Source organism: Telmatherina bonti, assembly GCF_933228915.1.
Source record: "Telmatherina bonti genome assembly, chromosome: 15".
In the NCBI taxonomy this organism is placed as follows: domain Eukaryota; kingdom Metazoa; phylum Chordata; class Actinopteri; order Atheriniformes; family Telmatherinidae; genus Telmatherina; species Telmatherina bonti.
The window spans coordinates 18729157-18744022 of NC_136613.1; the positions used below are offsets into that span (position 1 = coordinate 18729157).

A 14866-nucleotide genomic window follows, 5' to 3' on the forward strand; every position below is an offset into this window, starting at 1 on the left:
TATTTGCTTCACTGCAGATTTTTTACTTGACACAGCGTGTGTCCAGCTGCTTAGAAGTTTAGTGGTGGTTAAATCCTATTATGATTCAATTATGAAATGCCTTTACTTTTAACAACATGTGAAATGAGGCACGCTCACAAATTTCTCTCATATTGCTTTGCAGAACAGATAAACATAACCATACATGGACTGGTAAGGTGATATAATGATAAATTTTACGGTATTATATTTTGTTTCGATGTTCAACACTGTGTATGCATAAAGCTGTGCATGCCTTGAAGCAGAATTACTAATACCACATTGCTTCATGGACTTGATAAGTTTATTGATAGAATGTATTGTAAGATGTTTGAAATTTGCAATGAATGTAAATTTTTTAATTGATTAATAAAAAATGTATTTTGATGTAATGCTTCCCAACATGTCTTTAGAGGGGTAAACATTTTTTTTTTATTTCAAATGTATGCATGTTTGTTAATGTAAATATTTAATTAATATGTTGCATATAAACATGTTAAAAGAAAATGTGAAAACTTAGTATCAAATCTTGGAAAAACATTTGAATTTAATTAAGTCTGTCCATCCTTTCATTCACCACTGAATTTCATACACAGATAATAAGCTATATGGTCTTCCAACTGCTGTTACATTACAGACTAATTGTAACCAAATAAAAACTGTCTGAAAATGAGAAGCACTCCACTTTTTCTCCTCAACTTTATCACTCAGCACCAGATTTTCTGATCATATTTACCATTTACCTATACTGCCTAAATTCATCTTCCTTTGGTAAAACCATTCTGATTAGGCCTATTGCCTTTCATAAACTTTTTGAGATAACAGATTCTGTTAATTTAATGGAGAGTGAAATCAGCTTTGCAGCCATCTGCTGGGGTAGTAGCATCAGAACCAGAGACTTGAAGAGAATCAACAAACTGATCAAGAAAGCTGGTTCTGTGCTTGTAGTCACTCTGGAGCCGCTGGAGCTGATTGTCCAAAGAAGAATGCTGCACAAGGTGATGAAGATGATGGAGGATTCTTCACACCCCCTCCACAACACAGTGATGAAACAACAAAGTGTGTTCAGCGAGAGGCTTCTTCAGGTCCGATGCAAGACTGAAAGATACAGAAGATCATTCCTGCCAGCAGCCATCAGCCTCCGGAACAAGATCTCCTCAGATTAATTATTATATACTACAAATATTGAATTTCCCTTTGGGGATTAATGAAGTATTTTTCATTTCATTTAATTTCATGCTACATTCATACACAGCTGCTTTGTTATTATGTCTACGACTCTATGACTCTGAGCTGTAAAATCCTTGTAGACTTACACTTGTGCTTTGACTACTTTCATTGAATGGACTTGTACTTATATAGCACATTCAGTCATGTCAACCACTCAAAGCACTTTACACTACACAACACATTCACACACATACCCCAATAAGCAACTCAGAGTTCAGGGTCTTGCCCAAGGACACTTAGACAAGGGAAGCCTGGAACTGAGCTACAGACACCATTCTAGACATCAGCGTCATCCTTAATTTCAAATGCAAGTTAAGTGCTAGAGTGGCAGCTGACAAACTTAAAAAAACTGATTTGTTGAAACACTTTTGTTTGTTTTTATATTCAGGGATATTAAAGTATAAAAACAGTCTCTTATGATTGTCACCATACTGGCCAGACCAGAGTGAGTTTTTGTATAAATTTAGAACTCTTTTGCCATTTACAGTTTATTCAGTGGAATTTACCAAACAGTTATTGACCAAATAAGAAGCTTTAAAGGATGTTTTTAAACAATTGTTCAAGGGCTCTGTTCCAAATTTCTGGAATAGTAATATTTAGTAGTTTCACTGTTCATGCGCCATTAAGCCTTCAAAGGTAAGATGACCGGCTGCTGTATGTCCTTATCAAACTGTAAGTGCGCGCACTCACTCACGCGCACACAGTCTCCGTCTTGTGCTGCCGTGGCTGCTCTGTGTTGAGCCAACAGAAATGGGCGGGGTTTTCCAATCAACCCAGCCAATCAACGTCACCCACGACCGGTCAGCGCTCCGCCGCTGTGGCTGAGCGAAGGGAAGCGTTGCACTACGTCGGCCAACACATGGGACTGCAGAGAGTTAGGCTAAGCAGTAGTTAAAACAACGTCAGCTGTCATCTGAAGGAGGAACGACTTGTGACAACCAAATTCAGCCATGGTTTCCATTGACCATATATCTCACAAGTTACTGACTTACGTACCATATGTTCTTGTTTTGATTGACATGCGATATGAAGGTAGGAAGCTAACACGCTGCATTTTACTATCCGAGTTTCTCCTAACCACCAACTGGCTGCTTCATGTCGTCATTAGCCTGAACTTTGGTCAGTCAGACGACTTTTTTTTTTTTTTTTTTTGGTCATTCTGACATGTCATAGAAGTGACAGCGTTAGCTTGCTAAACTGCTAGCTGTGTTTGCTGACGTTGACGTTAAGCTAGCTAACTATATTGTTGTAGAGTAGAAGTATTGAAGACACAAAGTGCCTCTTTGGGGACTTAGCATCTATAAGCTAGCTTGTAGTTAACTGAGAAAACATATTTAAATTCTACATGTCACATTGCCCATTAACAGTACTGTAAATGTTAATATGAGTGGTGTGCTGTAGTTGTTTGCAATAAGTTGCACAGATTTGTGCAAGGATATGTCACATATACGTTTGCACGTGTGTGTGTTTTATAGGAGTAAAATGTGGGAAAGATGGGAGTGTGGACAGTCACATGGAAATGGGAAAGAAACTGCTCGCTGCTGGCCAGTTAGCTGATGCTCTGTCTCATTTCCACGCCGCTGTTGGTGAGTCACAGAAAGTTTATCTTTATTTAACAGCAAGATATATACCTGTAGTCATATCTTTTACTGCTTTTTGTTAGATGGAGATCCAAAGAACTACATGGCATACTACAGGAGAGCTACGGTGTTTCTAGCAATGGGGAAATCAAAATCTGCACTGCCAGATTTAAGCAGAGTTGTTGACCTCAAGCCAGACTTCACATCTGTGAGTTTTGGTTTTATTTATCTTACAGCACACACTTACATAGTGGGTTTGCTTCACATGGTTTCCAATTTATCTTGGCTGCGATGAGATTTTTTTTTTATTTTTTAAACTTTTGTCATCTGTTTTGATATGTCTACGTTCATTGATTATAGGTATATGAAAGCTAAATTCTCACTGTTTCTCAACAGGCACGGCTTCAGAGGGGACACCTCCTTCTGAAGTGGGGAAAGCTGGATGAAGCAGAGAGTGACTTCAAGACGGTGGTGAGTATAATAAGAGTATCCAGAAAGATTCAGAAGCAAACTATGAGAAACAAAAGCTCACCAGGAGATGTCAGTGTTGATCTGTGGTCTGGTTGGACTGGAAATTTGATGAGATGTAACAAATAGAAATTGTCGAATATGACTAAAACCAAAAATTTCATGAAACATATGAATTGTTTAGAAAGGTTTTCTGTGGGAGGATGTGAATAAATCGATATAGAAGCATGTAGTGAGAGATCTGACGTGAGAGGTGGGCCTGTATTTTCCTTTGCAAAGAGTAGATTTTAAATTTTTAGAAAAAGAGAGAAAGTTTCACAGCTCTAACATTGCATTCCTTGTCGATACTGTTAGTCTGGACAGCAAGATGAAATAATTGTTAGGTCTTGTAAATCAGACCCATGTCAGATTTGGGGTTGGCTGTAGAATCCAGTTCGATTTCTACCGTCTTCTTTGAAATCAAGCTTCAGAGTGGATGTATTCGTTTTCCTAAATGTTGGTCCAAGTGGTCGTGACTTTTTAACAAGCAGGGAGGAGTAAATGTCTTGTTAGGAACATGCATCTGACAGTCTCTGACAGTCTCATGTACTGCATGAGACTGTCAGTACAGTCAATGTTTATTGTGTCATTTATCAATAATCATAATGCCACAACTAAAAATAACTAATGGCCAATGATCAACTTTGTGCCACGTAATGCTCATTTTCATGCAGACTGCTCATGTTGTAATTCATTAGTTGTGAGTGTCCAGACCAGACATCTAATACACACCCATCATCGTCTACCTGTTCATGGAGATAAAGTAGGGCATTTTCATGGTCACTTATTGGTAGGTTGTAAAATATAAACACTATTTAAAACAGCCTCAACATTATCACTGAGATGCATGTTTAGAAATCAGTGAGAATAGCAGCTCACAACACTTTTTTATATGTAATTTGCATTAGAGCTGAAAAATCTTTGGCCTGATCATAACCATAGAGAAGAATATGCTGGAAGTCTGCAGCAGGATTAGGAAACAACCTTGATCACCAGCATACCTGCATAGATACTGATGAGTAGCTGCTTAGATAAGGCTGTTATTTTAGAAATCCATGCAGGTGGGTTGGTAAGCTTAAGACATAAGAATCCAAATTTGCTTACATACAACTAACTATATGAACACTGTCCCAAAGATTATATCTGAGAAACAAATGTGATTAGTCTGCTTTGTGAATGTTGCCTTATTTTAATTATGCACACACTAATTCAAAGAAAAGACTAAATGCCTTTACAACTTAAGCTGCATCCTGTCACAACTCTTTCGCCTAATGTGTCATATCTGTAGGCTACTACAAGTAGTGTGTACAGGTCGAGTTGGATTTCAGTTTCTGTGTAGGACAACTTTCCCTTGGAAGTACTTGACTTCCAAAAGACTTAACTGTGGGAGTCAGCCTTGCGTGGCAGGACTTAGATCGAGTTGCTGTTGTGCACGCAAGTAAAGTTGATCAGTTGGATCTGTTCTCATCTGTGGGTTGATGCTGTGAGATTCATGTGATCACTATGGTCAATAAAAATAATCTGTATTATTTCAAATTCTGAAGTTTGGATGGATGTCAAATTGTATGACAGTGTGGCTTTGTTTCTGAACCGTCATAGTTTTAGTCAAGGGTTCCCTGCCTTTGCATTGTAATTGATGGAGCACACAGAAAACCAGCGAGACTTTGGCTTGATTCTGTTTAGACAAAGCTCAGTGATTAGTGTTGAATTCCTGTTTGGCAGGCCATAACATGAAACTCCCAGATGGCTAATCTGGAGGAGCGCTAAGGTGCTACAGGCTGTTAAAGTATCTGATTAGAGTTTTTAAACACAAGTTAAACTCGCTTTCCAGGACTGATTTAAGGCATAGACGCCCTTGTCATTTAAATCAACTAAACACCAGGCGACAAGGCGACAATGAGCCATTCTCCTTCCAGAGGTCCATTTTGGCTGCTGCAGTTTTAAGTGAACAACATTTTACTGATAAAGTGTCAAGGAGTCTGGCCAGAGGTGCACAGTGTGCTGCTGTTTCAGCAATCTACAACCGTAGCCCATCCTAATGCATCACATTTATGCTCTTCCCTAAGCTGAGCTAGCAGGAAATGCTTAAAAGGCAAGCAGGTCTGTTTTTTTGTAAAGGATGTGTCATTAGTCGAGTTTGCTCTTTATAAGTATGATGAACTTTACGATGGGGATGATCACAATGTAATGGGTTTAGGGAGTACTGCTGTCAGGATGCAGAACTTAGCTCCAGAATCTCATACAGAAAAGCAGTGGTGAGAATAGGAGAATTTCTCTCTGGGTCTCTGATCCTGCATGTCCCCTTCCTTTGTAGATCTGTCCTGCTTTCATACTTTTTTTTTTTTTATCTGGCTTTAAAGGTGCAGTTCTTTAAATGTGGTTTAAAGTACCTGGGTGTAATACGTTTAATATTTTCCAGCTGAAGTCCAACCCAAGTGACAAAGAAGAGAAAGAAGCCCAAAGTCAGCTGGCAAAGTCAGATGAAATTCAGCGGCTAGTAGCTCAGTCACGCAGCAGCTTCAGCAGCAAGGATTATATGACAGCTGTTGCTCAGCTTGACACTATCATTGAGGTAAAAGGCATACCCTGACAGTCATTTCCTTGCAACCATAAGATTGTCCTTGTTGTAAGACTTGTGTTTTCATCTATCACAGACCTGCATTTGGGATGCAAACTCCCGTGAGATGCGAGCGGAGTGTTATATTCAAATGGGAGAAATGGGCAAGGCCATCAGTGACTTAAAAGCTGCATCCAAGTTAAAAAATGACAACACACAGGCTTTTTATAAGCTCAGCACCATCTACTATAATCTTGGAGACCACGAGATGTCCCTCAAGTAAGATACAGTACCAGACATTGCTGTGAAACTAATTGGGAGCATGATTATTTCTGCCTTTACTTTTTAGTAATTTTTTTTTTGCCTTAAAACCACTCCTATTGAAACAATGTCCAGTCTTAGGTAGCTGACACATGCTTGTAATCTGTATTCAGACCGTGACGTTAAAACCATTGTGAACACTAAGCTCTGCTGAGTAAAATGTAGCAAGAAAGACGATGACAAAACCATTTAGGAAATGCGAAATAAATAAAACAGAATGGAATAAGAGGAGTGGTCACTAATGCTTAACCAGTCATACAGTGTATTTACAACAATGCAAATATAACTATACAGTCTAAACAGTTTGTACTTGACCAGATTTTTCACCCAGTCGTTTTGTTCTTTAATGTGCTGTTGTTGTCACACACGACACCATATTCATCAAATGAAACAAAGTCTGTTTTCACCTCTATTCTCCTCTCGTTTGATTTGCAGTGAGGTGCGTGAATGCCTGAAGCTGGATCCCGACCACAAGCAGTGTTACAGCCACTACAAGCAAGTCAAGAAACTCAGCAAACAGATCCAGGCTGCAGAAGAACTCATTCAAGAGCAGAGGTGAGATGGGGATATTTTGACCTGTGATGTATGAGGTTTCAGTAAATTGTATAATCCAGTAAGTAAAACAATATCACATGAGATTTCCTTTCTGTTTTTACAAAAGTTCTTGCAAAGTCTCATCATGATATGACTAGGAGTGATGTTATGTCTGACATGCATAATATATGTCATAAGACTAAACAGGGAGAATCACAGTGTGTTCATGGTTGTGGGTGTTGTGATCCCAGATGCATTCTAGTCACCGATACACCTTCCTACTTCCAACTTGCCTTTTTTTTTTTTTTTTTTTTTAGGTATGGAGAAGCAGTCAGCAAGTATGACGCAGTGATGAAGACTGAACCTAATGTGCCCCAGTTCTCACTTCTCGCCAAAGAGCGAATCTGCCATGCACTAGCGCACGTAAGACCCTTAAATATGACAACAGATGCTTATTTATTACAAGGAAAAGCCGATCATCCTGTTCTCTGTTTTACAAACAGGACCAGCAGGCGAGCAGAGCCATCTCGGTGTGTAGCGAAGTCCTTCAGTCGGTGCCTGAAAATGTTAATGCACTGAAGAGCAGAGCTGAAGCCTATGTCCAAGATGAACAGTATGAAGAAGGTAAGCTGCATGCGGTTGCATGTATGTCTGAGTCAGTGGTCGAATGTTGCTGTTCATTCATGAACAAAACAAACTGCTGGGGCATGCAAATGTTCAGCTTGGTTTGCTTGTTGACACTAGAATTTTATTTGCACATCACGCATAAGGTCATAAGTCAGACAGCTTCTGTAATGTACATGTTGTTGATGGGGCTTTAAAATACCACTGAAATTCATTTTAAGGCACTAAATATGCAGCTTTGAATCTAAAAGGAGGAAAAAGGCTCAAAGTGCTGCCAGCTGTCTCTTTTTTATTTTTACAGGCTAATAAAATGCCAAACTTGGCAGACAAGTTGATAGGCATCAGGAAGTATACATACATTCCAGCTGAAAAAAGTTCGAACATTATCCAGTTGTATCCCACAATAAACTCCGTTATTTCAAACAGGTCTGATAAAACCCAATAACGGTTCCATCGTCTCGGCAAGTAAAGAAGATTCTGGCTGAACTGAGTCCAGATCCACGTTGTCATGAACATGGCGTGAACATATCAGCAGTCAGGGGTGGCAGACCTCATGTGGGCTTTTAAACTGTCAGAACATGTGTAATTTAGCTTGGTGTGCCAAAAGGGGTAAACCAGCCTCGAGTCACCTACACACACATGCACACAAACAGCCCCCAGCTGTTGCAGCATCTGAATATGTTAAATAAAAAGTAAATATGATCAAATAGTATATTTAAATGAAAGTACCTTTTTTTTTTTCTAAAATCCTTTAATGTTGATGTCTTAAATATTGCAGTGTGTGTGAAGAACAGTCTTAACCACCTCAGTTGTAGATCAGATTTTTTTTTTTTTTGTGCAAGTTGTCATGCAATTTCTTCAGCCGATGCAGTGTGATCACTTAGCTTTTCATATAGTGGTTAGCTTTGTATTGCCAGACTAATGGGCACGTCTGATTGCAGGCCAGAAGACCTCGTCATCAGTTTAGAAAACGTGTCATCATCAGACAAAGATCACAAAGCTGCTGGACAAAAGTAGATAGACATCATATCATCAGCCAGAACACCGAACCTGTCACAGATCAGACTTAAACTGTGCTCATATAACCAGGCTAAAATAACCAAACATTCCATTTTTAATCCTAATTTAGATTCCATCTAGTCTCTTCAGTGTTGGGTTCTAAATAGGATGTCTTCAATTTCTCATGTTACATTAGATTCTGCGTTAGCTTTTCCTTATATGCATGTGCCGACCACTGTCATAAACCAGCAGCGTTGCTACAAAACTGCAATAATTGAACAACAAAATACTTTTACTATAACCCTGAATGTTTTCCAGTCCAGTTCAACAGGAAAAATATTTCCCGTAATCTAAAACATGGATATAATCCAAGATGGTCTTGTTTAAAATTAAGCATCATCATTACTACTAGAAAGACTTGTGCAGCCTGTACTAGAATATTTCATGTTGACACTGCATAGTGGTTTTCCTGTCATGTGCTGACAGATGTTACAAATGCTCATCTCTAAATATGTTACTGCGGGCATGTACTGTAATGTCAAATCTAAATGTGCTAAACATTAATATTCAGTATGTCTATAATGTTATGTAGTGTTATGGCACAGTGCCCACATTACAGGTTGGAGGTTTATTCAAATGAGGCAGCACAAGGAACATGTTCATCTATGCTTTCTTTTTAAAATTATACCTAAAATACAAATGGCTAGTTTAATTAATCGCTTCCCAGCAAGCGGATGCATTAAAATTATGCCTCACTGTGTCATCCAGACAATAATGTATTTTCTGTAATGTAATTTCCTGGGGAAGCATTTTCTATGTGTAGCCATTCTATGTCATCATACATCAGTGAGATGGGCTCTGCTGTTTCTGAGATGTGACCAGCTCAAATTTAATTTATTTATTAAACCCTTTCATGCAGTTTAGCTGCACTTAAAATTAGGCCCCCCAGTCTTCTACACAATACCAGATCTTCTGCTTTGAAGTTGCTAAAAGCAGAAAATCAGGTTTTTAGTCATCAGACTTTTCAATTAAGTCAGATTGAAACAAATACCTCAAATTGTATGCATAATAAATTAAACCTTAGAATGGTGATAGCGACACATTTTTCTTTAATACCCGAATATGCATTTTGATTTTGATTTTGAAGCTTTGGTGTTTTCATGAACCTGTAAGACTAAATTGCTGAAAGGGGCAGAGTAGATGCTTTCCAACACATCTTAAATTTGTCAGAGTGCCGTATTCTTAACCATTAACTGCTCCTAACAAGTAAGCATTAGTGATTGTGTTCTGTGTTATCTTTTTCCAGCCATTAAAGACTATGAGACTGCTGCAAAACACAGTGAGAATGACCGTCAGATCAAAGAAGGCCTGGAAAGAGCTCAGCGACTTCTCAAACAGTCTAAGAAGAGGGATTATTATAAGATCCTGGGAGTAAAAAGGTGGGAGCTGATCACTGAATTGGGAAATTTAAACAAGTTTTCTGAGGTGTTTGGGAACTTTTATAAATGAGTTGCTTTTAAAAGACTGTGCCATACAGTGATGTTTTGCATTTAGGTTTTAGTTTTACACTGGAAAAAACACGTCTTCCTCAAATTCAGATCAGTTCAAGGCCATTTCTAAAATCTCAAGATGTAACACATTTAAGCATATTGAAGCTGCTTTTGTTATAAAAAAAAGCGACTGCCCAGAGTGCTAACGCTTGGATAAGTCATTGCTTGTGTTGACATGAGGGAACATCTCCAAAATCTGTACTAACTCTGCTCTTCTTGTGGCCACAGAACTGCCCAGAAAAAGGAGATTATCAGAGCCTACAGGAAACTGGCACAACAGTGGCACCCAGACAACTTTCAGGATCCAGAGAAGAAGAAGAAGGCGGAGAAGAAGTTTATAGACATCGCTCAGGCTAAAGAGGTTCTCACTGATCCAGGTAAAATGCATGTTCTGCAGTCTGGAAAGCTGTTTGTGTTTGTTTTGCATGAAATGTTTAGCTTTTCAGGAGCTGCCATACCTGCTGACTTGTTACTTTATCCTTTAGATTGTCTTCATCTTTATCACACCCCCATGCTGTGAATAAAGATGGCTAGCTTTCTGTCCTATTTATGTCAACTATGCCAAAATAATCCATTCATTTCCTGCCAAAATTTGGCCAAACAGATGAAACTTGTACATTTTAAAGTTCCCACACTTCGAAGTCAAATGTAATTCAATTCACTGTAAAGTCGAATAAAATGTGCATTTGATCTCACTCAGATTATTTAAATAAAACTTTTCCCAGATATTGTCTGACATCTGTTAGTAAACTAAACTTATTTCACAAAATTATTATCAAGTCATTATTTACCATTCAAAAGTCATCCAGGGTTATTTATTTAGTTGTTCTGTATTGAAATGTTAACCTCTGTATTTTTCAGAGATGAGAACCAAATTCGATCACGGAGAAGACCCCATGGATCCAGAGAGCCAGCAGAGTCACCATCACCACTTCCACGGAGGTTTCCATGGTTTCCAGGGATTTAATCCATTTGGTTCTGGGCCATTTAATTTTAAGTTTAACTTTAACTGAGAAAGCGTTTTATCTGGCTCTTCTGGAGAATTTTTTACTTTACATTCCTCCCTATTTAAAAGGGAGATCAACAGCATAAAAAAAAACCTCACTTCAAGTGTCAAAAGGTGTGGAGCAAATGGTGACTGTGACCTCAGTTAAGGATGAATTTTAACACTGAATAATGCCGCTTTCAATTCCAAATGGGAAAGGTCTGTTGCTATGCTAACATATCTGCCTTGTGTGAAGCTATTCATAAACTGTAAGCTGCCAGTTCTGACACACCGTTTCCACTCTACAATTCATATCCATTCCCAAGATTTAATTGGTTTGAAAGTACATGATATTTTTTATATGAATAATTTTTTTTTTCTGAAGTGTAAATAAAGAGCTATTTATGTACTTGAAGTTGGGTTTGGATTGTATTGCTACACTTATGGTGAACACTTTATCGTGCAAGAACTGGTTCAGAAAGACTTGAGCATGAATCATTCATCAGCTGGCCACCTATAAGGAGACAATCCAACAAATATCTATAGCAAAGATTTATTTATTTTTTCCCACCACACAGTAATGTAAACATTTCTATTTGACATAGAACAGTCAAAGATGAGAGCCCTGAGAGCAGCCTGTCTGCATCCTTTTTTTTTTTGTTTGTTTTAAATGGACTTTTAAGACAAAAACTACAACCTACAACAGGCTCCAGTCCATCAGCAACACCCCTTTTCCTGAGACAACACTGGTTCTTACTGGAATTCAAATGGTGGAAAAAAATCTTTGTAAAAGACAATTGTGAAGATTGATTTTAAATGAATTATAAACATGGTATAATGACTTTAAATCATATATACTGTACAGTATTACAGACAAACCACAACCTTGTGTGTGCAAATGAAGATTCTTGGATCCGTGACTTGAGCCTGGTCTCAGTCAAAACCGGATTAACACCCCATGGGGGTGGACGATTATTTGTTAAACCTCACTTCGTATGACTATTTTCTTTGTGTTTTTAAAACCAGCTCTGCTTTCCTCTCCAAGAGCGTGTACATGCTTATGGTTGTAAATGAACCACTGCATGCAGTTATATTTGTCCTCTATATGTGAAAAATGTACAATGTTGTTATGAGAGGCAGCAGTGGGTTGTCCAAGGACCAGAAGTTGGTGATTCAAATCCTGCTATTTGAATCAGTCATCATGTCCTGAAGTCTCTTAATAATTTATTATACAGGTACATCTCAGAAAATTTGAATATTATGAAAAAGTTCAATATTTTCTGTCACTCATTTCAGAATATGAAACCTATATATTTTATAGATTCATTACACACAGTGAAACATTTTGAACATTTGTTTCTTGAAATTTTGATAATTGTGGCTTCTAGATAATGAAAACCCAAAATTCAGCGTCTCAGAAAATTACAATATTGTGAAAAAGTTCAATCTTAGAAAGTCATGGTGTCACACCCTAATCAACTAATTAACTCAAACTCAACTCAAAATACATGCAAAGGTCTCTCAGTCTGGTCAGATGGCTACATAATCATGGGGAAGACTGCTGTCTTGACAGATGTCCAGAAGATGATCATTGACCCTCCACAAGGAGGGAAAGCCATAAAAGGTCATTTCTAAAGAAGCTGGTTGTTCTCAGAGTGCTGTATCAAAGGATATTAATGGAAAGTTGAGTGGCAGGAAAAGATGCACCAGCAAAAGGCAGAACCGCAGCCTTGAGAGGATTGTCAAGCAACATCCATTAAAGAATTTGGGGAGCTTCACAAGGAGTGGACTGAAGCTGGACTCAGCGCATCAAGAGCCGCTACGCACAGACGAATCCTAGACATGGGCTACAAAGGTCACATTCCTCGTGTCAAGCCACTCCTGAACCAGAGACAACAACAGAAGCATCTCACCTGGGCTAAGGAGGAAAAAGGACTGGACTGTTTCTCAGATCAAAGCAAATTTTGCATTTCATTTGGAAATCAAGGTCCCAGAGTCTGGAGGAAGAGTGGAGAGACACAGAATCCATGTTGCTTGAAGTCCAGTGTGAAGTTTCCACAGTCAGTGATGATTTGGGGAGCCATGACATCTGCTGGTGTTGGTCCACTGTGTTTTCTGAAGTGCACAGTCAACACAGCCGTCTACCAGGAAATTTTAGAGCACTTCATGCTTCCTTCTGCTGACAAGCTTTATGTAGATGCCGATTTTATTTTCCAGCAGGACTTGGCACCTGCCTACACTGCCAAAGGTACCAAAAGCTGCTGCAGTGACCATGGTGTTACTGTGCTTGTTTGGCCGACAAACTCACATGATCTAAACCACATAGAGGATCTGTGGGGTATTGACAAGAAGAAGATGGGAGACACCAGACCCAACTGATGACCTGAAGGCTGCTATCAAAGCAACCTGGCTTCCATTACACCTGAGCAGTGCCACACGCCGATCACTTTCATTGCCATGCCGCATTGATGCAGTAATTCATGCAAAAGGAGGTCCAACCAAGTACTGAGTGTAGGGGAATGAACATACTTTTCAGAATCCTGACATTTCTGTTTAAGAGATCTTTTTTTTAAAAATTGATCCTATGTAATATTTTAATGTTCTGAGACACTGCATTTTGGGTTTTCATTATCTATAAGCCACAATCATCAAAATTTCAAGAAATAAATGTTTGAAAGGTTTCACTCTGTGCAATGAATCTATATAATATATGGGTTTCTCAGTATCAAATGATTGACAAAAACATTGAATTTTTTCATGATATTCTAGGTCCAAAAAAGTTGGGACGCTGTGTACAATGGAATGATTTGTCATCTCAAAAGCCCATATCTTCCCTTGTATAAACAACATTTACAAACTATTTTATAAGCATGAGCTCATTTTGAATTTGATGGCAGCAATACAACTCAAAGATATGAGAAGTTGCAAAAGTAACTGGAGAAAACAATTGGTGAAACATGTGACAACTAATTACTGGTAACATGCCAGTAACGTGGCTGGGTATAACATTAGTACTCGAGAAAGGCAGAGACACCCAGATATAAAGATGGGCAGTGGTTTTACCAATCTGCAACCAACTACATCTCACAACTGTGGCACAATTTTAAGAAAAATGTTCCTTGGGATGAAATTGTGAAGTCTTAAAATATCCCACCATATACAGTGTATGATATCATCTAAAGATGAATCTCTGGGCACATGAGACAGGTTTGAAGGTCAAAACAGGATGCTTCTGATTTTAGGCTTTCATGGGGCATAACATAAAAAACAGGCACGATTCTCTCCTGGAGATCACAGCATGAGCCCAAGAACACTTCCATCCATTACTGTCTGAACTCAGTTCACTGAGCAATCCACAAATGCAGGTTAAATCCCATCAAGATAACTTCTTTATCAGGGAAGGCTCAGCAAGACAATGCTGAACAACATACTGCATCAATTACAACAGCATAGCTTTGCATGACAAGAGTCTGGGGGTCTGAACTGGCCTGCCTGCAGTCCAGACCTTTAGCCAACAGAAAACCTGGTGCAACATGACACACACACACATACAAAAGAAAAAAAGCACCAGGATTGTCAAGTAGCTGGAATTCGGAATCAGACCAGAATGGGACAACGTTCCTTTACTAAAACTGCAGCAAGTGCTCTTCTCATGTTCCAGATGTTTTTTGTCAGTTATTAAAACGGGATGCTACACTATAGTAAACATCAGCCTTTTCAAACTTTTGTTTTTATAAGAGGTGCTGCAACCACGTTCTAAATGATGCAATATTTTCCATGACATGGTAATATCTCACAGTTTCAACAACTAATATTATTTGTTTTAGAGAGTAAAATGTGGGCTTATAAGATTTGCAAATAATTTTTTTACATTTTAAACATCCCAACTTTTTTGGAATTGGAGTTTTGAAATAAGAGAAAATAAAATGAGGAAAAAAACCTCAGATGTTTTACAATGATT

At 38.5% G+C, this 14866-nt stretch overlaps 1 protein-coding gene across 1 annotated transcript; it reads left to right on the forward strand.

Moving 5' to 3' along the window:
• Positions 1 to 2127: 2127 nt before the first annotated feature.
• dnajc3a (DnaJ (Hsp40) homolog, subfamily C, member 3a) lies at positions 2128 to 11226 on the forward strand. Its single transcript, XM_079253909.1, has 12 exons — positions 2128 to 2280; positions 2724 to 2834; positions 2912 to 3036; positions 3225 to 3299; positions 5755 to 5907; positions 5990 to 6171; positions 6649 to 6768; positions 7065 to 7170; positions 7251 to 7371; positions 9677 to 9809; positions 10149 to 10297; positions 10782 to 11226. Exons 1-12 carry the CDS (start codon positions 2199 to 2201, stop codon positions 10931 to 10933), a joined length of 1509 nt encoding a protein of 502 aa, XP_079110035.1. The 5' UTR covers positions 2128 to 2198; the 3' UTR covers positions 10934 to 11226.
• The last annotated feature ends 3640 nt before the right edge of the window (positions 11227 to 14866 follow it).